This window comes from Neofelis nebulosa, chromosome 15, assembly GCF_028018385.1.
Source record: "Neofelis nebulosa isolate mNeoNeb1 chromosome 15, mNeoNeb1.pri, whole genome shotgun sequence".
In the NCBI taxonomy this organism is placed as follows: Eukaryota; Metazoa; Chordata; class Mammalia; order Carnivora; family Felidae; genus Neofelis; species Neofelis nebulosa.
The window spans coordinates 66535602-66562911 of record NC_080796.1 but is presented as its reverse complement, the minus strand read 5'-3'; the positions used below and the strand labels follow the sequence as shown (position 1 = coordinate 66562911).

Genomic DNA, 27310 nt, shown 5'->3' with positions numbered 1-27310 from the left:
GGCATAGGAGTACCTATACACATTTGCTTTCCGGCTTCCAAAGTGACTTAAGATTTTGGAATGCTATCTGTTAACAAATTCAGATTTACCTGCAGTTTTTCAAAGTTTACTGCTTGAGCAGCCTTTTAGGAGCGCAACCTGAGTAGGCAAATGCAGGCATTAGAACGCTCAGTTTTTCCCTAAACTAGAATAGGGACAACTATCCTCTACACAGGCGAAGTAGCCAAATCATACATTTTGAGAGTTGTTCAGAGGCTTCTCTGGCTTGAAATCTCATCTCCAATATTCAGTGATGGCCTGGATCTAGTCATCCAGATGAGTAGTTTTGAAAGTTTTCAGGGCAAGTAATTAAAAGAAAAACACTGTAAGGTTGCATAGCCCTTAATATATCCTCGAATTTACCCTCCTGTGACGTGGTAGCTTTATTTCATTTGTAATACATCTACTGAGCTCTTTTAGAAACAGGGTGAAGAGAAGTTACTCTCCTTCCTTTTGACCCTTCTTATTCACCCTCTTTCACTGAAATACACTTTTTTATTTAAAATGTTTTTCTTAAATTTTATTTATTTTTGAGAGAGAGAGACAGAGCACAAGTGGGGGAGGGGCAGAGAGAGGGAGACACAGAATCCGAAGCAGGCTCCGGGCTCCGAGCTGTCAGCACAGAACCCGACACGGGGCTCGAGCCCACGAACCGTGAGATCATGGCCTGAGACGAAGTCAGTTGCTTAACCGACTGAGCCACCCAGGTGCTCCTGAAATACACTTTTTGATTAGAAAGCCCTATTATCAAAACCTAAGGAGGTGGGTGGTAGGAAGGACTACAAAGTCTCACTTTACAAAGTCACTGACAGAATTTTCTGTGTGGCTCCTTCTCCTCTTATGCTTTATTCTAGAGAGCCAGTCATTTTTGTCATCATTGTTATCATCATCATTATCGTCTTCATGATCGTTCTTTTAATTATCATTTTGCCCAGAATAGTCCATGGCATTCTGGCCATTAAGAAATCATCACCATTATCCTTATCAGTCAGTCCTTCTGAGAAAAGCAACCTAGAAATAAAGATTTCTGTTCCATGTCATCTGCTTGAGCTTTTTCTGTTTCCCGCGTCAAGGAAACAAGAGCAAGAATGACAAAAAAATCCCCAACTTCGGCGCCCATAATCTCTAGCGGAAGAGAGAAGAGCTGAGGGGAGAGAATCAGCATAACCTGTGGGGAGGCACCAGAGAGCCCGGCTTAACTTCAGACGGCCTCGGTTCAAATCCCAACTCTGCCACTCACTAGCTAAGTAATGTTGAGCAAGTGACTTAACCTCTCCTGCCTCAGTTTCTCTCCATCTGTTAAATGAGGATAAGGGGGCACCTGGGTGGCTCGGTCAGTTGAGCATCCCATTCCTGATTTGGGCTCAGGTCGTGATCTCGCGGTTTGTGGGATCCGGTCCCGCGTTGGGCTCTGTACTGACAGCATGGAGCCTGCTTGGGATTCTCTTTTCCCTCTCTCTCTCTTAATGTTTCTTTAAAACATTCTCAAAGAAATGTTTTAAAAAATGAGGGTAGGAACAGTGATTACCTTATGGGATCGTCTTGAAATAATTCTTAATTAGATAATCCATAAAACACTGAAGTTTATCCACATATTTGATCAATTTCTGTGTTGATCGTTGTATCTTGTATCCCACACCTTCCTCTTGGTGTTCTTTTTTGTCCTGGAAATGTATCCATATCTATATATTGTTAAATAAGCAAGTTCTACGCACAACGTGGGGCTCGAACTCACGACCGCAAGACCAAAAGTCATATGCTCCGCTGAGTGAGCCAGCCGGATGCCCCCAAAATATATCCTTTAATAATTCAATTATCTTGGACTCTGTAGCTCTGACAATACTGCCTCCTGGTTTTGCTTCCAACTGTTGGGTTAGTTGCACATAAGACTCTGGGCTGGTAAGTATTCTCCTCAGCTTTGAAGATATTGCCCCACTGTCTTCTGGGTTGTATGCCATTGCGAAGTTTGCTATCGGTTTAACAGCCGTTACTTTGCAAATAACCCGTCTTTTCTCATTGGCTGAGCATGTGCATCTAAGGAGACTACCTTCTCCTTAGTGATTCCACGGACTGCGCAGGGGATGACCATGGTCCAAGCGCCCTCTCCTCCTTTACGAAGGAGCATGGCAGGAACTAAAGGCTGTTGTGACCAAAAGGAAGCCACGTAAGATCGCTTACATGTAACCCTAACCCTGCCTCCAGGGGAGGACGAGGAGTGCCTTCCCAAGGACCCAGAAGGCCGCACAAAGGTATCAAGGGAACTGCCGAGGACCCTCGTATTTATACTCTCGTGAGCTACTTCTTTCCTTCTCACGCTTTCCGCGATAGGACAGTTGTGTGTTTTGAGCTTTTTAGGCAAGTATGATAACGTAGTACATTTGAAAAGTTTTAGTTTAGCCCTTCCTGGCTAATGTTTATGTTCAGATTATTAAAAACATGACTCCAGGAATATGGTACAAAACAGATCTCTCCTTGTAGATGAAATAGCTAACATTTTGGCCTCTTTATTGATCTTAGGTCATATATTTGGCTTGGGAAAAAATGCACAACAAATAGTTCCACTGAAGAGTAATACAAACTAACTTCTCCTTCCAGATCGCTAAATGCTCCGGGGAGCCAACTTCCACGGTATACGGCACACAGCACAGACTTGAGAGTCGGTTCCACGGAAAGCATTGGTGTAAGCCAAAAAGAAAGATGCTATTTGTTTCTTATTACGTAGACATCACCTGAACTTATCTAATCAACAAACTTTTTTTTTTTTTTTAATTTATCTGTGACTGAAAGTACTATCATGTTTGGTGGGTGCCATTCTCTTTAGAATCATATCCAGAAAGTCTAGAAATAACTCAGAATTAGAAAGTGGCCCAAGTGCTACGTCTGTCGATGGCTCTTGCTACAAAATAGTTGCGGTCTAATTTGAATGTTTAAAAAGAATGACAGGAATTATAGGGCTCTTCCTGATTTCAAGAGAACTTCCCAGAAGGAGGCGGAGGACCCAGAAATCCACCTGCCTGCTTGGTGGCAGCTCGTGAAGGGGCAAGGCCAAGAATCTTCTGGATGTTCTGTGAAGAAAACAGAATTAAAACTCGGTTTGAATATGAGACGTAGAGAAGAGTATATTACATGGATCACATATGAAGAGAGGCCACATAAATTAAAAGTACCGTTATGACCTAAAATAGGACAATTATTACTGTGTTATTTTTAAAAAGGCCTACGACATGATGGGAGTTCATACAACAATTAAAGTACTGCCACCTAATGGGACCTGGTCTACAGCCAAAGAGTGGGTTTTTTCAAGTGAAGAATCATTAAAAGAGGTAATCTTTCTTTCAACATGAACCATATAAAACATATTCATTAGCTGTTTCTTGTAGCAAGGCCTTTTCTTTGAATACGAATCATCAGCTGGAGTTAGTCATTACTGCACCGTCTAAAGCTGAAACCGAGATGTTAAATTTCAATTTTATTAAAGTGATAAGGGCACTTAGGTTCCTGCAAAGCAATGTGAGTCCAGAGTCCTCCTAGATTTCCAGCACCTCCCTTCATCTTGTCCACGTGTCCCATTGCATCTAATTCAACGGCTTTTTAAAAAAATTTTTTAATGTTTATTTATTGTTGAGAGACAGAGAGACACAAGCATGAGCAGGGGAGGGGCAGAGTGGCGGAGACACAGAATCCGAGGCAGGCTCCAGGCTCTGAGCTGTCAGCACGCCCCCGACGCGGGGCTCGAACCCACGGACCGCGAGGTCGTGACCTGAGCCGAAGTCGGTCGTCTAACCGACTGAGCCACCCAGGCGCCCCAAATTCAACAGTTTTTTTAATTCACCTTCATTAAACTAGTTCTCATAAAAATAACTATTTTTATACTCACATTTTATAAGGTACTATAACATTAGATTAAATTACATGAATACAGCGACAAGTAAAACCAGCATAAAGTGTTTTGGGATAAGTACAGGCTCTTGAAAAAGCAATGACTCGCCTGGTAGAAGCAGACAGGCGTGGGCGTACTAGAGAGCAACCAGGAGGGGGGAGTGTGATGTGGGGATTGCAGGCTGTGCCGCAAAGAGGGAAGTGAGAGGGTTTATGAGTGTGGAGAGCTTCAGTAAAGGTCAGGTGTTAAGATTTCATACAGCACTTCTAAGACAGAAAAACCTTAAAGATCACCTACGTTTTCTTGCTTGGTCTCCTTTTGTATTTGAGGAACTCCAATGAAAACTTAAAAAGGTATGATTGTTTGTCCAAAGTTACGAAGGTAAATGAAGAGCAGAGTTAGAATTAAAACTCATGTGTCTTGATTCTTAATCGGATGGATTCTCTTACACAGTACATCCAGTACATCCTATACTAACAGTTCCCGTCTTCAGAACAAGCTCCACCCCACGGGAAGGCAGGTTAGCGTGTGCATCTCCATTCACTCAATAGTTATCGAGGACCTACTGTCCATAAGCACCATGAGGATACCCATGAACCGTGAGATCATGACCTGAGCCAAAATCAAGAGTTGGACGCTTAATCGACGGAGCCACCCAGGCGTGCCCGATGCCCTTTAAATTACAGGTTGACTATAATTTACAGAAGACAACTGACAGGAAAATAGGAAATATTTTGAAGCGTAGACTGTTGACAGTCTCATTTATGAAATAAAAACATATAAATGACTATTGGACATAAGTCCACTGCTCTAGATGGGGAAGAGCTCAAACAGCAACAAGAATGTTAGAACGGAGGCACTTTAGTAGCCAAGGCTTAAGTCCATGGAAGCTCTATACTTTGTTCTCCTTGTGGCTCTTGTCACAGGCTTCCTTTGGGAACACTAAATTAGGTTTATCAATGTTACATTACTCAAGTATTTGTATTTTATTAATTTTTTTTTTTAATTTTTTTTTTCAACGTTTTTTATTTATTTTTGGGACAGAGAGAGACAGAGCATGAACGGGGAGGGGCAGAGAGAGAGGGAGACACAGAATCAGAAACAGGCTCCAGGCTCCGAGCCATCAGCCCAGAGCTTGACGCGGGGCTCGAACTCACAGACCGCGAGATCGTGACCTGGCTGAAGTCGGACGCTTAACCGACTGCGCCACCCAGGCGCCCCTCAAGTATTTGTATTTTAATGTAAATGCTCTGTATTTACTGAATGCAATCTTATCCTTTAGTGAAAATTTTCTAAAAAATTTTAATGTTTATTTATTTTTGAGAGAGAAAGAGAGAGCATGATCAAGGGAGGGGTAGAGAGAGAGGGGGATACAGAACCCGAAGCAGGCTCTAGGCTCTGAGCTGTCAGCACAGAGCCCGATGTGGGGCTCGAACCCATGAACCACGAGATCATGACCTGGGTTGAAGTCAGAAGCTTAACCCACTGAGCCACCCAGGCACCCCTCCTTCAGTGAACTTCTAAATAACCTGTTCAAATTCCTATAGTCTCACAAATGAGCCCAGGTCTTATCATGGTTTTTCTTAGATAAAAATTACTCTGTCTCCTGATCCATGAAGTCTTTTCCTTGAAAACACATGTAGGAACTAAGTGATGGTCTTACGACAAATGACCTAAGAAAAAGAGTAGAGGTAACCATTCTCTCCACCATAGTAATAACATTCAACACTCTTATGCACTTTAAAGTTTACAAATAGGGGGCGCCTGGGTGGCTCAGTTGGTTAAGCATCTGACTGTTGATTTCAGCTCAGGTCATGATCTCACTGCTCATGAGATCAAGCCCCCATGTTGGGCTCGCAGAGCCTGCTTGGGGTTCTCTCTCCCTATCTGCCTTCCCCTGCTCTCTATCAAAATAAACAAATAAACTTAAACACACACACACACACACACACACACACACACACACACACATTTGGATGGCCTGGGTGGCTCAGTCGGTTAGGCGTGAATCACAGTTCGTGAGTTCGAGCCCCGCACTGGGTTTTGTGCTGACAGCTCAGAGCCTGGAGCCTGCTTCGAATTCTGTGTCTCTGCCCTTTCCCTGCTCATGCTCTCTTTCTCTCTCTCTCTCTCTCTCTCAGAATAAACATTAAAAAAAATTTTTTTTTAAAGTACATAAATTCAAACCCATAGAATGTATACACCAAGAGTGAGCCCCGATATAAATCACGGACTTTGGGTGATAACGAAGTGTTGCTGTAGGTTCACTGACTGGAAACGAATGTACCAGTCTGGTGCTAGGGGGTGACAGTGGGGGAGACTGAACATATGTGGGGACAGGGACTATATGGGAAGTCCCTGCACCTTCCATTCAGTTTTGCTGTGAACCTAAAACTGCTCTAAAAAATAGTCTATAAAAAAATGCATGTAAAGACTATAAAAATATATGGACACATAACAATAGTTTATACCCCTTTCTCATTGCTTGCCTCCCAACTTTTTGAAACATTGCTAAACAGGATAACCTAAAATAAAGACAAGTGTTTCTGCAGCTCTGTCTCACAGTGCCAGGCATTGTTCTCATTCAATCCCCCAACCAGGCGGTGAGGTGGGCTTATTATCCTCACATGCAGATGAAGAATAATTCGACTGCCAGGCCGTGACTCAGCAAATGCTTACTGAGTGCGACCCTGTGCAGCAGATAGTTTTCCCTATATTATCTCCTTTATATCTTTCAACAACCTCATCCTGACTCGAGCTGACTGCTTTCCTCTAATCTCCTTTTTTTCCCTTTCTTTCTTTCTTTTTTTTTTTTAAGTGGGGCGTGAACTCACGACCCCGAGATCAAGAGTCGGATGCTCTACTGACTGAGCAGCTGGGCGCCCCTTTCCTATATCTCTTAATTCGCCTATTTTTCGGGCCTTCTGAATTCGTAAGATTAGTTTAGAAATACTTTGCTAAAAGACAAAAGTTTTAATATATCATGAAGATGATACGGAAGAACACAACACACATGCAAAATATAATACGATTTGGTAAGCTTATAGAAAAATATAAAACGATTTTGAATTTCTGTCCAGTCCTGTGTCATAAATAGGGTAACAACTGAGGAGTGTATCTCAGAAGGGAAAAACAAAGGAAAAACGTTTTCCCATAATCATGCCTTTTATTGGCAGGAAACCCAGAAAAATACCATTACAGGATTTGCGTTCCTTCCTCTTTGTAAAGGATAAGAGCCGGTGATCAAGAAAAGGAAGTTGTTGGTTGCTAACTGGATATTTTGGGAAGACCCAGGTCACCAGCCATAAAGACATTCAGCTAAATGTTATTTCTTAGTCATTTAGCTAAAATAACTCAGCCATGGCAATCCTTAGTTTATTCTTTGTTAGTTTCTCTGGCATCAAGCAAACAGCCTTCACTTCCAATTGATGATAATTTCTCATCAAGTTCCCATAACATATTCTTTACTATATCCACAAAGCGGTGTGAAAATCCAATCACACCAAATGGCCCAACCCAGCAGCCCCACAGTTTTCACATTACATCTAAGTAAACTGTTTGGGGGGCACCTGGGTGGCTCAGTGGTTAAGGTGGCTTAGTCGGTTAAGTGGTTAAGTTAAGCATCTGACTCTTGATTTCAGCTCGGGTCACAGTCTCATGGGTTTATGAGTTCAAGCCCCCAATCAGACTCCATACTGTCATTGTAGAGCCTGCTTGGGATTCTCTCTCTCCACCCCTCCCTGTTGTCTCTTAAAATAAATAAATATGCTTCAATAAGCTGTTTGGGAGAAAGGATGTAAAGATGAAATATTTACTGAAGAAAATGACAGTACACTGGGGTACCTGAAATACACTGTTGGGTCAGCAGTCAGAAGACCTGAGTTCCAGTACTGGCAGCCCAGGCAAAGAAACAACAGGCAGTGTCTTCTCACCTTTCCAAATCTCAGCTGCCCTCCCCCCTTGAAAGGAGCGGGATGGCCAGATCAATCATTTTCAACCCTTTAATCCTTTCTTTAAACAAAATCTCATGAAAGAAACCCACTACAGAAAACAGATAAAATACTGAAGGGACCTGAAGCCTCCTGCTGGACCTTTCAAGCTTCTTCACCAAGCACCTTCAAGGAGCCCAAGTCCCCTGTCGCTCTAGCATTCTAGAACGTGACTATGTTGTAACAAATTATAATGCAGATTTGCACACATTTCTTACAAAGTGGAAATCGAAATTCTGAAAGAAACATGAGCACATCAAATCTGCACTATAGTGATGTCACTTCCTTTGTAATACTGAATGAATATTTTCTGTCCTAAGTTGTCTAAAGGCCTTGCTGGTGCTAAAGGTCTTTTTTTTTTTTTTTTGAGGGGGTGGAGGTACGTCAGACAATCAAGTGACAATCCTAATCTCTCTCTCTCTTATAACCATCCTTCCAATGAACACTTTCCTAGATCTCTTGTTTAGCCCTTTATCTGAGGAGCAGTCAAGGAGAATGCTCTGAATTTTAGTTTAGTGCTGGAAGACAAGATGGATGTTTGTATGTTTCAGATGTATAAACGGATGTATGTATTTTTAATCTTATAATGGGTAGGAGGATGCAGCTGGCACTGGGCGGGGTATCTAAGACTCAGAATTAAACTGAAGCCTTACTGGGGCGCCTGGGTGGCGCAGTCGGTTAAGCGGCCGACTTCAGCCAGGTCACGATCTCGCGGTCCGTGAGTTCGAGCCCCGTGTCGGGCTCTGTGCTGACCGCTCGGAGCCTGGAGCCTGTTTCCGATTCTGTGCCTCCCTCTCTCTCTGCCCCTCCCCCGTTCATGCTCTGTCTCTCTCTGTCCCAAAAATAAATAAAAAACGTTGAAAAAAAAATTTTTTTAAAAATAAACTGAAGCCTTACTCATTTGAAAAACCAAAAGACAGGGATTAGTGCAGCCACAGCAGCTAATGATGATAGTGAGAGGATCCTGGAAAACAGCTAACAGAGGAGTTCAAAACTACACTGAAACTCTGCCCACATCTCTTAAACTATGCGTGCACTAGACAGCCCTCGAGCAGCCCAGATGAGACTAACATAGCAGAGATCTCAGGCACAGCCGACCACAGAGGAGAGTTCAGAGTGTGAATGCCAAGTTAATTGCCTGCTTAACTAAAAGACTCACCACTCTTTCAAAGAATCGTAGAATCCAGAGTCTATACAATCTATCAGAACAATGTCTAAGATACAATCCAAAATAATTAAATATACCAACAAACGAGAAACTTAGCCCATACTTGAGAGAGCAGGCGACAGAGTCCAACCTTCAGATTATCCAAATGTTGAAATTAGTAGATAAGGTTTTTATTTTAAATTTTTTTTTTTTTCAACATTTATTTATTTTTGGGACAGAGAGAGACAGAGCATGAACGGGGGAGGGGCAGAGAGAGAGGGAGACACAGAATCGGAAACAGGCTCCAGGCTCTGAGCCATCAGCCCAGAGCCTGATGCGGGGCTCGAACTCACGGACTGCGAGATCGTGACCTGGCTGAAGTCGGACGCCCAACCGACTGCGCCACCCAGGCGCCCCGATAAGGTTTTTATTTTAAAGTAACTAAATAACTATGCCTACAAGCATAAAATATGCTCATAATAATAAATGAACAAATAGGAAATCTCAGCAGGGAAAAAGGATCACAAAAAAAGAACCAAATGGGGGCGCCTGGGTGGCTCAGTCGGTTAAGCATCCGACTTCAGCTCAGGTCACGATCTCGCGGTCCGTGAGTTCGAGCCCCGCATCGGGCTCTGGGCTGATGGCTGGGAGCTTGGAGCCTGCTTCCGATTCTGTGTCTCCCTCTCTCTCTGCCCCTCCCCTGTTCATGCTCTGTCTCTCTCTGTCCCAAAAATAAATAAACGTTAAAAAAAAAAATTTTTTTTAAATAAAAAAAAAAGAACCAAATGGATATTGTGGAACTAAAAAAATATTGTATCAGGGGCGCCTGGGTGGCGCAGTCAGTTAAGCGTCCGACTTCAGCCAGGTCACGATCTCACGGTCCGTGAGTTCGAGCCCCGCGTCAGGCTCTGGGCTGATGGCTCGGAGCCTGGAGCCTGTTTCCGATTCTGTGTCTCCTTCTCTCTCTGCCCCTCCCCCATTCATGCTCTGTCTCTCTCTGTCCCAAAAATAAATTAAAAAAAAAAAAAAAAGTTGAAAAAAAAAATATTGTATCAAAATTTAAAAACCATTGTATGGGGGGGCACCTGGGGTGGCTTAGTCAGTTAAGCGTCCGACTCTCGGTTTCGGCTCAGGTTATGGTCTCACAGTTTTGTGGGTTCGAGCCCTGCATCGGGCTCTGTGCTGGCAGTGCACAGCCTGCTTGGGATTCGCCCTCTCACCCTCTCTGTCTACCCCTTCCCCGCTCATGCTGTCTATCAAAATAAATTTAAAAATTAAAAAAAAAAATTAAAAATCATTGTATGGATTTAAGGTTAATTCAGATTAGGGATGACAGAGGATCAGTAAACTTGAAGACAAATGAAGAGAAATTATCCTGCTTAAAGAACAGAGAGGAAAAGATTTTTAAAAATTGAACAGAGCCTCAGTGTCCTCTTAGACAATACTGAAAAAACAGACAAACATATAAGACACTGGAATCACAGAAGAAGAGGGAAGGAATGGGCAGGAAAAACAACTGTAGCTCGATCAAGAAAAAAAGAATTAATACCGTAGGCACATCCAATCAAACTGCTGAAAAACCAAACATAAAAAAAAAAAAAAAATCTAAAAGCAGCCAGAGAAAAATGACACATTATCTACAGGGAAAAAAAGATAGGAAGGACTCTTCATCAGAAACAATGGAGGCCAGAAGACAGGGGAAGGGCATTTTAAAAAGCTGAAAGGATTAAAACAAACAAAACCCCTCGTCAACCCAGAATTGCATATCCAGTGAAAATATCCTTCAAGAATATAGATAAAAGTATTTTCAGATAAACGAAGATTAAGAGAATTTGTTGCCAGGAGACTTGCACTGTAAACACGATAAAAACAAAACAAAACAAAAGACAAACCCCAGAAAAACAAAGGAATCACTCGACGCTGTACTGTGAGGTACAGGTAGTAAGCAGGGGCCCGCTTCTTCTCCTGTTACACCCCACCAACAATTCTGCACTCGCTTGCATTGACTTGTACAGTCTTGTATTCACTGTACACGTTCAAGCCTCCGTGCTGTTCCTCACACTACTTCCGATGCCAAGAACGCTCTGTTAAGACTGGAAAGCCCCTACTCGTCCTTCAAGATACAACAAAATGGCCCCTCTGTATAAACTCTTACTTTCATCCCTTAGCCATTTGGCTTCCACAGCATGGTCTTCCCTCCAATACCATTTTGCACGTGAACACACAGACAAAGGGCATCAATCATACTCTATTACTTATGGATCTATCTCTCCACAAAGAGTATGAGTTTCACAGGGTAGAAACCACTGCTTTTTACCCTGTATTCTCAGCATCAAAGAATTCCTGGCATAGCATAAAGACTTGAGTCAATCTTCAGCAAGACAGGCGATATTCTAAATAAAGCCTTGAACTCCTGCACTGAAACAATTCGCAGAGATCAGAGTAAGATAATGCCTGAATAATCTGTTCTTCTCACGTACTAGCTAAGCTATCATTTTCTAAACTTCATGCAATTCTCTGATTTTAAGTTAAGTGCTAAAAATGAAAACACCCTGCTTGTAGATGAGCTATACTGACATTAATGAATTGAGCTCTAAGTCCTGAAGTGACATATGTTAATGATGTGGCACAGGAGATGGCAGGCATCTGGTCTTCTCATTTTGATGACTTTAAGATATACTGACAAGACATAATTAGAACCTGTTTTTATAAATTCACAAGGCATATCAAAATTCTTTGCCCCAGGAAAGCCAAGGGTGAAAAAAAATAAAATATGCTTATTTTTATCTCTCTCCTGAGCACACAGCTGTTCAAAGAGACCATGACAAATTCTCACCGATACTTTTCCAGATAATAGTCGTACACACATCAAGTAATATATTAAGATATGGGTGACAAAAGAAAAAAGATAAAACTCTTTCTTCCATTCTTCCTCAGAACAACTAATCCTTCTTGCTTTCAAAGAAAGGGAATTCTATTCATAGGTTTTATAGTCACATAAATTCATAAGAATCGACCACTTTCCCCTTAGCTGTTTACCAGGTAAATCTGCTTGAGTTTTTATTGATTTAGAGCACTTTTTTAATAGAGGAGATCACTATTTATGTAATCTATTACTCACTCGTACTAACAAGAAAATTTAAAAAGCAATTAAGGAAATTTCCTCCTATTCTTGAATTCCACCACCACCCTGGACCAACTTGACACCTCCGATGGGAGCTGGCAGACCTACCATTTCCGCTGCTACAAACTCACACAAAGGAAACAGCTGCGGTGTGAAGGTCAAGGCAGCTAAGCACTAATCACTAAACGTTAAGGGATGTTAAAAAGGGGGAAAGATAAAATGAGAAAAATTAATTAGATTTATTTTCAGTTAATGACAGACATACCACCCTGCTTCAATCTTTAAAAAGCAACTTTGTCCTATCTGGGCCGCGAAACAAATACTAATTTTAAAAAATACCCCAAAGGAGGGGGTACTTATTTTTTTTAAAATGTCACCCTAAGAACTGCTAACACTGTGTATTATTGTCTTGTGATCATCATAACATGGTGAGATGGTACACTCGCCCCCATTTCACCTTTGTGGAAAGACTCAGGTTCTAGGACTTTCCCGAGGACACTCGGCTAGTTAAGTGTCAGCAAGAGTCAAAACCTGGTGCTTTGCTTCCAAAACCTGTATCTCCTCAACCTTATGTTGTCTTCCTCCTCTCTCCCCATCATTTCAAAGTTTCTCAAGTAGGAATGTGTCTTAAAATCTATTACATGATCAGTATAGTATTACTTCCACTTTTCCTTGAAAGCTCTAAGTCAATGGCGAATCATTTAATTAACTAATAACATCCTACTATGGGAAAAAATAAGTAACGGATGAAAACCAGATTCACAAATATTTATGTGAACTAGCAATACATCATAAAATTGTGTTAGTTTAGGTTCAAAGTTCAATCATTGTTCAATCTGCTTCTACTCTGAATGACTAGTATAATGGAATTAATTTTAGGGGCACCTGGGTGGCTCAGTTGGTCAAGCGGCTGACTTCAGCTCAGGCCATGATCCCATGGTTTGTGAGTTCGAGCCCCATGTCAGGTTCTCTGCTGTCAGCGCAGAGCCTGCTTCGGATCCTCTGTCTCCCCCCCACCCCCAACCACCCCGCTCACTCACTCTCTCCCTCTCCCTCTCTCTCTCTCAAAGATAAACATTGATAAAAAAGAAAAAAATAATTTTAAATGTACTTTTACACCTCCATATTTGATAATGATTTTTTTTAAGTGAAGCTATAGTTGGAAAAATTAACCTTTTAATTTCAAAAGAAACAGAAGTTCCATGACAGCAAGGACCATAATTATACGTGAATTTTGTTTCAAAGTGTATACTAAGCACCCAGCATGGAGCCTCATACATATCCATGCTCCATTTTGTTGAATGAATAAATGAACAAACAGAATCTACCAAGAAATTGTTACTAATGTGATAATAATCTCTTAAGGATGGGGGGGAAATGACTGAAGCAGATAGACACCTGTGATTCAGCCTTATATTATATTATACCTCCATTATAAAAAGGAGTGCACACTGTCATGAAGGGAACAGAGCTGGTTGTTTGAATTATACCATCACTCACATTTAGTAAAGTGGATTCTGGTTAACACTGTAGAGATGTTATTAACTGACAAATGTAAATGTAGTCATAATCTTTCACAACTAAAAGACTTTAAAAACATAAATGCAGGAAAACCCATGGTAAATGTATCTAATCACTTCAGCAATTAAACTGTTGACACTTTAAAGGCACTAATAACAGAAATGTTTCTCATTCTCCTAGATGCTATACTCTAGTTTACTATTGTAAGAAGACTTCCCTGTTAAAACCAGCAAGGCCATAAGTGCTGCTGGAGGTAACTTGCATGAAACACACATTGTTTTTACATGTTTAGCATAAAACTGACCTTGAGTGAATGAAATTGTGGTTTCACTCACTGAAACAAAAACATGAAAAATTACTTGAAACTTTTAATGAATGGTCTCAAGTTGGTAGTGAATTGAAGCCTTAAGATGACCGGCACTGGGTAAAATGACGCAGTAGCTGTGAACACCAGCTGGTGATTCCACAAAAAAGTTAAATGTCAAATTGCCTTATGACCCAGCGATTCTACTTCTGGGATTATAGCCCAAAAGACGTAAAAAGAGAAACTCAAACAGACATCGACACACCATGTTCACAGCAGCGTTACAACAGCAAAACGGTGGGAGCAGCCCAACTGACAGGTGAGCGGACACACAAAACGTGGTTCACACATACAACGAAATATTACTTGGCCTTAGAAAAGGAAGTGCCGACCCATGCTCCAGTGTGGATAAACTTGAGAACGTGCTAGTCACAAAAGAACCACCATCGTATGAGTCTACTTACACGAGATCAACCCACAGACACGAGTAGTCAAATTCAGAGGGAGAGAGAAGGCAGAATGGTGGGTGCCAGGGATTGGGGGTAATGGAGATGCTTGTAGAGCAACATAAATGTGCTTAATGTCACAGAACTGCACAGCTGAAAATAGCTAAATAGTGAATTCTGTGTTACGTCTATTTTAACACAATCAATAAGAAAGATTAACAGCACTGGAATTACCGAACATAGGAAACCAGAAAGTAGTGTCTGGACCTCAGAGAGGACTGGCTTGAGAATCCTGCAAGACTCCACTGCTGCCACAGGCAGTCACCCTGACAAGTCGAGAGCCCTGACACTCAGCAGGCATGACAGAGACGTCTGGCCTACTCCTCCACATTCTTCTACTCTAGGGGTTCAGATCACGCTGCTTAGCCGGCCCCAGGACACTAGCACATTTCAGAAGACCTCTTATCTAAACAAGGTGTGAAGGAAGGAGGAGCGTCTCCACTCACACACTTGTCACTGGGACTGAACAGACTTTCCAATTTCAAAGACGGATTTTGAGAGCTCTAGAGAAAACACTACTAGGCTGCTGGCCGGGGCTTATATTCAAGTCCAATCATTCATCTCACTGCATTCTTTTGGCTCTCTGGCTTCTTAGTCTTGGAAAAAAAAGAAGTAGGCAAACTGTGATCTCAGATGAATCCATGTTTTTGCGTTCTCCTTCTTCAAAATCACGTAATAGCTGGCCAAGTAGAAGAGCATAAAGAAAGAAGAAGGTAACTATGAACTCCAGATGGGCTGGCTCATCATTTAAATGCAAAACCTGAAACCAAAAAAGTACCAACAGAAAAGGAGGATGAATTTCCTGGTAACTTTAGAGTGGAGAAGAACTTTCTAACCATAACTCAAAATCCAAAAGCCACAAAAGACAGACAAATCTGATCTAAAAGGAAAAACTAAAATCCAGCGAGCAAATAAAATTTTGTGTGGCAAAAACCACTATAAGTAAAACTGGAACACAAACGACAAGTTGGAAAAGTTATGTGCAACTTAGAGCACACAGAGAGGGCGAATGTCCCAAAGTTAAGAGCTAAAATTCAGAAAAAGACCAACAACCTATTAGAGAAATAGGCGAAAGGCATACACAGTCTCTCGCCACCACGGAAAGGAAAGAATATATGAACAGCCTTAGACAAACAGAGATGCTCAATCCAAAATGCAAGTTAAAACTACGGGGAAGCAATTCTTATCCCTCAGACTGATAAAAACTCAAAAGCAATTTCTGCTGGTGAGGCTGGCAGAAACGCATTTTCCTACCTTGCTCTTGGGAGTAAAAAATGGTGTAACCCCAACTTGCCAAATTTACAAGTTTATATTTCGGTGTAGCACCTACTGTTTGTTTAACATATACTTTTCAGATGTATACTACGTAGCATACATAGGTACTTTAAGATATATGCAGACAATTGAGAACTTACTACCTTGGAACAGTTGGAAAGGAAAGAAGAAAATAGATAAAAATAACAAATAGACCAAACAAAAACTCCTATAAGGCAGAATATAAGCAATCATCATGGAAGCTTGAATCATTCTATATTAGTTTCCCCATCACGTACTCCACTTCACATCCCAAAACAGGCAAACAAAAAAACCCAATTCATTACGTTCTCTTAAAACTACTTTATGCCACGGGTATATCTGAAATTAAGTGGCCTACTTCCGTGCCTAAGAATGGCCTCGCTGGGGAAATGACAGTACGTCTATAAGTTGAATTTCTTAAAGCCTCGTATTTTATGGCTGCTCATTTCATAGGCATCTGTATATAGTCTATTATCAGGTAACCTAAGATCCTATAAAGCAAACAAAACAACAAAACAAAACATAGAAATAGCAAGCTAACAAACATTGTAATTAAAGAAAAAAGAGGCATATATTCCATAATAGCACTTCAAATGCTAAGGTATGTTAGACCCGATGTAAGTTCACAATCCTCCAGTATATACGCTAATAATCAGTGAGGAACAGGTACAGAAACCATTTGCAGCCAGTGAAGTAAAAATTATAAAAGCAGGTCATTTGGGTGATTTTTCTAAGATTTTGAATATATTAGAATACCTTGTATAAAATTGGGTAATTAAATTATTTGCCCAAGATGACCAGCAGTCAGGACGCAACAACAAGTTAGAACTCACCATTCGTCTTGGGGAAGATAACCGTATACCAAAAGAAATAAATCTTTCAAATACAACGCTGTTATGTTAGTTATGCAATACTATAGCTCTTGTATACTTTTCTCTTATTAGTATCAGCACACAGAACTGGACAAGTAAAAAAAAAAAATGAGTATGTATCCTCCCTGGCTCAAAACACATTGATTATTTGTGTGCGTATGTGTGTGTGTGTGTGTGTGTGTGTGTGTGTGTGTGTGTGTTTCACTGCCCCTTTCCTCCATTTCTCTGTACTCAATAAACAATTATTTTATTAAGCTGTACCTGTCTAGGATCTACTATTCTATTTTAACTTTGTAGCACATGTTGTGCACTATAGTCCTCAGGAGTTAAGATATATCGTGTTGGTCCACCGCCTGTTTTTATAAACAAAGGCTTACTGGAACACAGTCATGTTCGTCTACACATTGTCTATGGCGCTTTCATAGTCTAATGGCAGAGTTGAGCAGCTGCAAGTCTCTGCCTGAACCTTCAGGGATTAGCAGACTGTCGCTGGCCCCTTGCCGGTTTTTGTAAACAAAGTTTTGTTGGAACACAGCCACTCTCATTCATTTACATACTGTCTATGATTGTTTTCCTACTATAATGGCAGAGCTGAGCAGTTATGACAGAGTATATTAAACACAAAAATATTTACTATCCAGACCTTAACAGAAAAAAACCGCTGACCACCATGGTAAATGAGCACTGCATTCCTGATAAAATTAACTGCTAAACAAACACCTCACCAGACTTTCTGAAATACCTGAAAGGAGTTTAAATACCAGATTGAGGTGAACATCCTCAACCATCCTTTTTTTTTTTAATGTTTTATTTATTTTTGAGAGAGAGAGAGAGAGAGAGCAAGTGTGAGCAGGGGAGGGGCAGAGAGGGAGACACAGAATCCGAAGCAGGCTCCAGGCTCTGAACTGTCAGCGCAGAGCCCGACGCGGGGCTTGACCTCACGAACCATGAAATCATGACCTGAGTGGCAGTCAGACTGACTGCCACCCGGATGCCCCATCATTCTTAACATTTATTTCAGTTTTAAAACTCTACAGTTTCAGACGGTGATTCTGGGGAGCAATGGCCAGGTAGCAGTGCAAATGTCCCATCTAAAATGTTGTCAGGGTGCTTGGGTGGCTCAGTTGGTTAAGTGTCCAACTTTGGCTCCGGTCATGATCTCACAGCTCGTGAGTTCGAGCCCCACGTCGGGCTCTGCACTGACAGCTCAGAGCCTGGAGCCTGCTTTGGATTCTGTGTCCTCCCCAACCCCACCCCCACCCCCATTCCTCCCCTGCTTGCGCGCGCTCTCTCTCTCTCTCTCTCTCAAAAATAAACATTCAAAAACTTTTTTTTTTAAGTGACTATTTTGAGTTGTCACACATAAAGCATTAACATCTGAATGTAATTAAAGCAGAACTGCTCTTTGTTGCTTAAAGTGGAATGTATACATCATTGTGTTTTATTACTATTTGGACACAGCTCCAATTTAAAAGTTTCAGATTTAAATAATCACATTTAAGAACAATATTCTGGAACGCAACGGACCTCCGCTAAACCAACAAAAGAGATCTGTGTTGTCACTGTCTTGGCTTTCACCTTTGGTTAAGCCAAACACAATGCTTCACTGAAGAGACATTTTCAAGGCACGTAGCCTACACCCCATCGCAGCCACACAAGTGTACAACTTTTGCCAGACATGCCCACTTAGTTGCCCCATAAACATCTCAAACCGCTCATCTTCTAACCAACCTGCTCTTCTTTCCTCAATTTCCACCCTCTTCGTGAGACCAGTCTACATTTGGTCACCAAAGCCATACCTGGGGCTCACCTGAGTTTCTCCTTTCTCCCTCACTCAGTTCTGCTGCTTTCCCTCCATGTAGGTCCCAACCTGCCCCTCCCTTCCATCCCTCTCATCACCGTAGTAGTTCGGAATATGATGATGTTTTGCTAGACAATTCAGATAGGCTTCTGACTTTCCTTCACCTCATCAGGGCCTTCTCAAATCTATCCTTCAGAAAGTAGTAAATGTCAGAAATGATGCCAGGAAGACTTGAGACCCGGTTGCATTTAATCTGCAAAAGGACGAGGGGGGAGGCAGCCAGAGAGAGCGAAGAGCATTCACAAAAAGCAAACGTGGGTGAGCGGGACACGGAAATTGTCAGGCAAGTGAGAATGGCTGGAGGGTTGGATGAGAGAGGAGGTGGGGAAAGCATTAAGCAGTAAGACCACAAAGACCTTTGTAAGCTTCAAACTATTATTCCATTTCCTACTTATTCTCACATGCCAGGGCAATCAAAAAATCTGCTGCCACTGACAGTATTCAGAAGAATTCTCATGCGCCAATCTCCCCACTGAAATGCCTGCTGAATGGTAGTATTTCAAAAACTGAAACATAGGGACCCCGGGTGGCTCAGCTCGTTAAGCATCTGACTCTTGCTTTTGGCTCAGGTCATGATCTCATGGTTGTAAGAGGGAGCCCGGCATGGGGCTGTCCACTGACAGTGTGGAGCCTGCTTGGTTCTCTCTCTCCTTCTCTCTCTGCCCCTCCCCTGCTTGCTCTCTCCTTCTCAAAATGAGTAAATAAATAAATATTTTATTTATTTATAAACTGAATATATAAACTGAAATATAAAATGTTTGAGCCAGGGACTCTTCTCACTTCAAAAAAAATTTTTTTTAAGTATATTTATTTATTTTGAGAGAGAAAGAGAGAAAGTGAGTGAGCAGGGGAGGGGCAGAGAGAGAGAGGGAGAGAGAGAATCCCAAGCAGGCTCTGTACTGACCGTGCTGTCGGCACAGAGCCTGATGCAGAGCTCAAACTCACGAACCACGAGATCATGACTCTTCTTGCTTTTTAAAGTCCTATCTCAAAAGCCACTTCATTCTCTAAACCTTTCTGCCTGAATCTTCCCCAACTATTCAAATGTCCTGTCTCTGTCCGGGTTCCCCCAACTATCCATACTTCTCTCTTGGCTCTTACCCTTTTTTACTATGAATGTCTTACAATCCTGGTGACCAAATGTAAATTCTCTAACACCGACTTGAGTATCTCAACTGTGAATATTCTAAAAATCACCAAATTACTACATTTGTTTGTGTTCCTGAAGTGCCAGAAGGCAGTGGTATGTAATAAGGAAGAGACGACACTGAGAAGACCAAACCCGCTCTTTATTTTTGTATCTTTAGATGACTGGAATGAAAAAGGAACCTAAGAGCTCTAAACATGGGATATGGAAACCATGTTTCACTTTATGGCTACCACCACCCATCCCCAAGGATCAGTAACTAGACACACATTTAAAACAGCTTTAGAGGGGCGCCTGGGTGGCTCAGTTGGTTAAGCGGCCGACTTCAGCTCAGGTCATGATCTCGCGGTCTGTGAATTTGAGCCCCGCGTCAGGCTCTGTGCGGACAGCTCAGAGCCTGGAGCCTGTTTCAGATTCTGTATCTCCCTCTCTCTGACCCTCCCCTGTTCATGCTCTGTCTCTCTCTGTCTCAAAAATAAATAAACGTTAAAAAATAAATAAATAAAAAATAAATAAAAATAAAACAGCTTTAGAGGATCCACTGGGGTTCTGAAACATTGTCAGTATTAAAAAAGCAAAAGCAAACTTAGAGTGTGAGAGCAAGGAAGGATACGTATATTTAATAGTGGATACGGTCACTCACCTGTCGAATTGACATGGTACACAGAATATACAGAAAGATGAAGGAACAGTCCGTGGTGTCATCCCCAAGCAGGTTTCGATGAGACAGTCCTTGGATGTAGGAAAGGGGGGTGAAAGGGAGCTTTGCCACCACTCTACCATCAAATCTAAAAAGGAAAAAACAAGGAATTGTTATTTTTAGAAGACTGACAAGCTTCTTAGTTCCAGGGAAGAATATGAGACAGAAATAGAACTCTAAGTCCCTTGATCTCTAAAAAACAAAGAGTGATATTCTAAAAAGAGACGTACTGAACAAGGATGTAGGGAAAGACCTAGATTTTTTCCCATCAATCTTTTTCTAAACTAATGATTCTTAATTGTTTCAGCATCAGAACCCTTTAACGTTCTGAAAATTTGAGAACCCTACATTGTTTAAAGGTTATATCTATCCATATTTACTGCTTTATAAATTAAAACTGAGAAATGTTAAAATATGTATTAAATCATTTAAAAGGTAGTGAGAAATTCATTATGTTAACACAAATATTTTTTATGAAAAATATCTTTTACAAAACAAAAAAGAATCTAGTGAGAAGAAAGGCTCTTTTTTTTTTTTTTTCTTTTGGCAACTATCTTTACTGTTTGGTTTAACAGAACACTGCTGAATTCGCATAGCTGCTTCAGTATTCAGGCTGTTGCAGGGTTACACCATGAAACCTTGAAGCCTCTGGGAAATTCCACCGCACACTAATAAGAGAATAAGAGTAAAAAAGCGGAGGGGGGGGGGGGGGGGGAACATCTTACAATTATGACGGCGGTAATTTTCATCTCAAGGGCTTCCTCAGAGTCTCAAGGAGGTCCAGGGAGCCCCAGACCAGACTTTGAGAATCGCTGTTCTGAACCGTGGCACCAAGGAGACTTTAAGAACCCTCTTTACAAGACTCAGAGATTCCCAATACACACATTAAACAGGCTGAATATTTCTAAATAGAAATTCACGGACTATATAGCAGTGAATGAAAAAAGTAGGTGCTTAAGATGCATACACAATATTTAGACATAACTTTTAACATACTGTTAGTGTTTGAAAGTTTTCTTTTTACTTTTTCTAAAATAGAAAAGAAAAATGTTCCTGAAAGAGAAAAGCTTAGAAAACAGTTCTAAAAAGATACATATCAGCATTTATGTTGAGTTTCTTTTATACTTTTCTATGAATAAGTTGTATAATCGGTCAATAATTAAAATTATAAAAATTAACGTGATTAAGGATAGTGATACTTTATAACATAGCTGAATTATGCAGACAGTCTTTAATTCCAATTAAAGTGGCTAGAAAATGCCCTCTTAGAAAAACACTTGGTATTTAGACTGTTTCTATGGAGGGAGAGGGAAAAGAGAAGTAGAAATACCACCTTTGTCTTTGGGGGAGAAAAAATCCCTAAATATCCAGACCAACTACCGTGCTTCTAAAGAGCTTCTTACACAACTGTCCTGTAAATACAGAATAGAATGAATCTGACATCTTCTATATACATGACCGTCCACTTACTACTGCCAGTTGCCTTCCCAGTATATATTTACACAGGAAACGGCTCAATCATGAAGTGAGTTGACTTATATACGACACAAGTATTTAAAGATCTGCTTGAAGTAATCACCGTCATTCTCTCCTAAGTGCACAAAAGCAAAACAAAAGTAATAATTTTTTCAGAAGATACTCCCATTCTCTCAGAAGAAATATTAAATGCAATTGCCCCAATATTTTCTGGTTCCATGCTGCACACAATATGCTGTTCCAGGTACGCTGCTGTGACTGTCCTACTGGAGAGTCAGACCGCGAGAAGAAGGGACAGAACACATATAAGCTGTCTATCCCCTCTTATCACTAACATACAAACCCAATAAATTAATCACATATAGTCATTTTATTCTGTTATTTTCAACTTGAAATTGTAACAAAAACAAACAAACAAAGCCTTTTAGAACCAGTAAACAAATTCAGACAAGTTTCAGGACACAAAAATCATAATTCTATGCATTTCTATTCACTAACAATGAGCTATATCATAAAGAAACAAAGAAAACAATCCTACTTACAATAGCATCAAAAACAAAATACTTAGGAATATACCTAACCAAGGAGTACAGTGAAAACTCTAAGACATTGATGAAATAAATTGATGATGGCTCAGTCAGTTGAGCAGCCAGACTTCAGCTTAGTCATGACCTCGCGGTTCGTGAGTCTGAGCCCCACATTGGGCTCTCTGCTGTCAGTGTGGAACCTGCTTTGGATCCTCTGTCCCTCTCTCTCTGCCCCCTCTCCTACTTGTGCTCCCTCTCTCTCAAAAATAAACATCAAAAAAATTTTTAAGAAATAAGGTGAAAAAGACAAATAAATGAAAATATATCTGTGTTCATTGATTGGAAGAGTTAATATTGTTAAAATGTCTATACTACACAAAGCCATTTACAGATTCAATACAATATCTATCAAAATTCCAACAGCAATATGATCCTAAAATTCATATGGAACCACAAAAGACCCTGAGTAGATAAAGCAATCTTGAGAAAAAACAAAGCTGGAGGTATCACACATCCTGATTTCAAACTACATTACAGAACTATAATAAGCAAAACAATATTGTACTGGCATAAAAACAGATCAACAGGCTGGGGGAACAGAATTGAGAGCTGAAAAATAAACCCACTCATATAAGTCAACTAATATTTGACGAGGGAGCCAAGAATACTTGATGGGAAAAGGACAGTCTCTTCAATAAATGGTGCTGGGAAAACTGGACAGCCACATGCAAAAGAATGATATTAGACCTCTATCTGATACCACTCACAAAAATGAACTCAAAATGAATTAAGGACTGAAATGTAAGACCTGAAACCATAAAACTCCTAGAAGAGGGAATGCAAACTGGTGCGGCCACTCTGGAAAACAGTAGGGAGGTTCCTCGAAAAATTAAAAATAGAACTACCCCACGACCCAGCAATTGCACTACTAGGTATTTATTCAAGGGATACAGGTATGCTATTTTGAAGGGGCACATGCACCCCAAAGTTTACAGCAGCATTATCAACAATAGCCAAAGTATGGAAAGAGCCCAAATGTCCATCGATGGATGAATGGATAAAGAAGAGGTGGTATAGATATATACAATGGAGTATTACGCAGCAATCAAAAAGAATGAAATCTTGCCATTTGCAACTGTGTGACTGGAACTGGAGGGTATTATGCTAAGTGAAAGTAGTCAGAGAAAGACAAATATCATATGACTTCACTCATATGAGGACTTTAAGACACACAACAGATGAACACAAGGGAAGGAAAGCAAAAATAATATAAAAACGGGGCTGGGGTGCCTGGGTGACTCATTCGGTTAAGCATCTGACTACAGCTCAGGTCATGATCTCAGGGTTTGTGAGATTGAGCCCCACGTTGGGCTCTGTGCTGACAGCACAGAGCCTGGAGTCTGCTTCAGATTCTGTGCCTTCCTCTCTCTCTGCCCCTCTCCCGCTCATGCTCTGTCTCTCTCAAAAATAAATAAACACTTAAAAAATGAAAAAAAAAAAAAAACAGGGAGGGGGACAAAACATAAGAAACTCTTAAATATGGATAACAAACACAGGGTTACTGGAAGGGCTGTGGGAGGGGGATGGGCTAAATGGGTAAGGGGCAGTAAGGAATCCACTCCTGAAATCATTGTTGCACTATATATGCCAATTAACTTGGGTGTTAAAAAAAAAAATAAAAAAAAGAATTTACAAAAATTAAGATAAAAAAAAAAAATTCTAGAAGAAAATGTGGAGAAAAAGCTCCTTGACATCAGCTATCATTTTCTGGGTATGACACCAAGAGCACGAGCAACAAAAATCATCAAGTGGGACTACATTAAATGAAAAGGCTTCTGGACAGCAAAAGAAACAAGCAAGCAAGAAAAGGAAAAGGCAACCTATGGATTAGGAGAAAAAAATCTGCAAACCATACATCTGACTAAGGAGCTATTACTCAAAATACAATACAATGCAAACTCAATAGCAAAAAACAAATAATCTGATTTAAAAAAATTTTTTTTTTTACATTTATTCATTTTTGAGAGAGACAGAGCACGAGCTGGGGACAGGCAGAGAAAGAGGGAGACACAGAATCTGAAGTAAACTCCAGGCTCTGAGCTATCAGCACAGAGCCCGACGCAGGGTTTGAACCCATGAACCATGAGATCATGACCTGAGCCAAAGTCGGACACTTAACTGACTGAGCCACCCAGGTACCCCTTTATTTAAAGATTTTATTTTTAAGTAATCTTTACGTCCAACATGTGGCTCAAACTCACAACCCCAAGATCAAGAGTTGCATGCCCCACCAACCGAGCCGGCCAGGTGCCCCTTCTGGACTATCTTTTGGTATTTCATTATTAAGTTTTTGACCCTCTTCCAATTGTTCTAATTCAATTCAGCTTAGAACTAGAGAGAAGGAGACAGCAGGGAGAAAGGAGGGAGGAGGAAATTTAGAAAGAATGAGAACAAGTTATTTGTCTGATCATATGATTATCTATCTAGAAAATCAGAGAACCAAATTAAATCCTAGAATCTATTAGAGTTCAGCAAGATGGTCAGTTACAAAATAAAATGACAAAAACTGGTGGCTTGCTTTTATACGAGTAGTAACGCGCTAGACAATACAAAATATATACAATACTTATTTGGAAAGTAACCACAAAAGCACATAAAGCAAACTTAGCGAAACACCATGTTCCTAGAAGAGAGTATGAAAAATGATAAAGGTGTCTAACACTTCAGAATTAATGTATAAATTTAATAAAATTTAAGTCAAAACTCAAATGAGATTATTGTAGGGGACATTGGGACATAAGTGATTCTAAAATTCATGCGAAAGAATGTGTGTCTCAGGAACAGTGAACAGTGCAGTTAGAACACAATAGTTGGTAGGCAATAAAAAGAAACAAAGTTTGAAAAACAGGCTTTGGCCAAAGCATGGAATGCTGTGAAAGCCAGGTTATGGAATTTGGACTTAAGTCAGTAGTCAGAGCAGCACAATGCTATGTAAGGACTAGAATCAGAGACACATGAACTACATCCCAGCTCAACGTTTACTAGCTTTGAAACCTTGGGCAAGTTAAATAACTTGGGAGTTTCGCATTCTCATCAGTAAAAGAAAGACTATAATCCTCAGCTCAGAAGGCTGTTAAGGGGTGCCTGGGGGGCTCAGTCAGTTAAGCCTTGGACTTCGGCTCAGGTCATGATCTCATGGTTCAGAAGTTCAAGCCCGGCATCGGGCTCTCTGCTGTCAGCACAGAGCCCGCTTTGGATCCTCTGTCCCCCTCTCTCTACCCCTCCCCTGCTTGCTCGCTCTCTTTCATTAATTAACTAATTAATTAAGAAACTGTGGCTTCAGTAATAAATAGTTAAAAAAAAAGAAGGCTGTTAAGATTACAAAAGCAACAAAAGTTAAGGGTTTAGCACAGTGGCCAACACACAGTTACTATTCCATCAGCAGCAGTGTGGTCGTTAGGCAATGAGGAACATGCTTTTGGTGATGGTTAACTTAATGCTGCCATGACAGAACACCTGAGGAGAGAGAGCAGCGAGGAAGCTACTGCTACGCCCAAGGTTAAGGGTAATAGCAGAGAGGAAAGGTAACATGCTGAAACTAGGAGAGCTGGTGTTGCACAAACAGAAAGAGGAGAGGGAGGTGGGAGAAAGAGAGGAAGGGAAGGAGAAAGGAAAGAATGGATACATGGATGGATGACTAGACAGACACAGAGGGGTCAGAGTCCACAGGAACCGTTAACCAATGGAGGAGAGGGTTGACAGTATTAGAGATAACTTGGGATAAATTTGGGACAGGCTGGATACACAAGAAATGTGAGCTGAAAGGAAGAAAGGAGAGGGAGGGAAGCTACAAAGCCTTCAGTTCCAGGTGACTAGAAATGAGTACCCACTGAAAGACACACAAGTATCAGGAAGAATGCTGCTGTGGCAGAGAACATGATGGGTTCCAAGTGAGTCTCAGAAATAACATAAACAGAAATATGCGTCTCCAAGGCCCAGGGCCAGGCTGTTCTGTAGCCCAAGAAAAGGGAAAAATATAGTTGGGATAGGGTGCTATTGTTATAGAATTTCTCTCTCTAAGAGACCTCTATAATGGACCTTCTACAAATTACGATGACTGCTACATAAGAACAAACAGTTTTTAACTCGTAAATCAATATTTCCTATATAGATGTCTATTCCATTTGAAGGCAGTAAGCTGCTTGAGAGCTTAGACTGGGCAATTTTCTTTTACCTCCCACAGTGAGAGGGACCAAAAAAATGGCATGCCAGCTTTTCAACCTGAATAAACATTAAAAATAGTTGAAACCTACTATAAATATTCACACAGAGCACTCATGGAAAACTGAAAACTGGAGCGAGAAAATCAAAGGAAGGCAAATGAAAAACATGTTATGATACTTTGTGGTTATGTGATTCCATGATTATAATCAAATGTATTAGCTTCATTTAGCAACTAAACCAACTATGGATTCAAATCAAAACTGCATGCCAAGCTCTAGTTTTAACTACAGAAAAAAATGAAAGAACTGGCAAATTCTTCTAAAAAGATAATCTAATATTACCTCCTACTGTAAATAATGAACATAAGCCAAATGATCCATTTCCATGTTTCACAACTTAGATTACAAGTCAAGACTTCTCCCTACTTAAACCTAATGTCAACACTCTTATCAGTAAAGACATACAGTCTTTGAAAATTAGATTTACATTATTGACCTGTCAACAGAATGTACACAATTCTGTATTATTTTTTCCAAACACTATTGATGTGTTAATACTGAAATAAACACTCTCAATACAACATTTATTGCTGAGATTAGTCTATCTTATTAAAGGACACTTTGAGCTATCTGGGGCTAAAATAAACTATGACCAAAGAGTTAGTAGAAGACATTTTCATCAACTACATTCAGACTCA

At 40.7% G+C, this 27310-nt stretch overlaps 1 protein-coding gene across 1 annotated transcript in view; it reads right to left on the bottom strand.

Moving 5' to 3' along the window:
- Positions 1–2523: 2523 nt before the first annotated feature.
- TMCO1 (transmembrane and coiled-coil domains 1) overlaps positions 2524–27310 on the bottom strand; it is a 39835-nt gene continuing 15048 nt past the window's right edge. Inside the window, exons 6-7 of the mRNA XM_058702433.1 lie at positions 20330–20474; positions 2524–3104 (exon numbers count right to left, since the gene is read on the bottom strand). Coding sequence (XP_058558416.1) covers positions 3006–3104; positions 20330–20474 — 244 coding nt within the window. The 3' untranslated portion in view covers positions 2524–3005. The remainder of the gene's footprint in view (positions 3105–20329; positions 20475–27310) is intronic.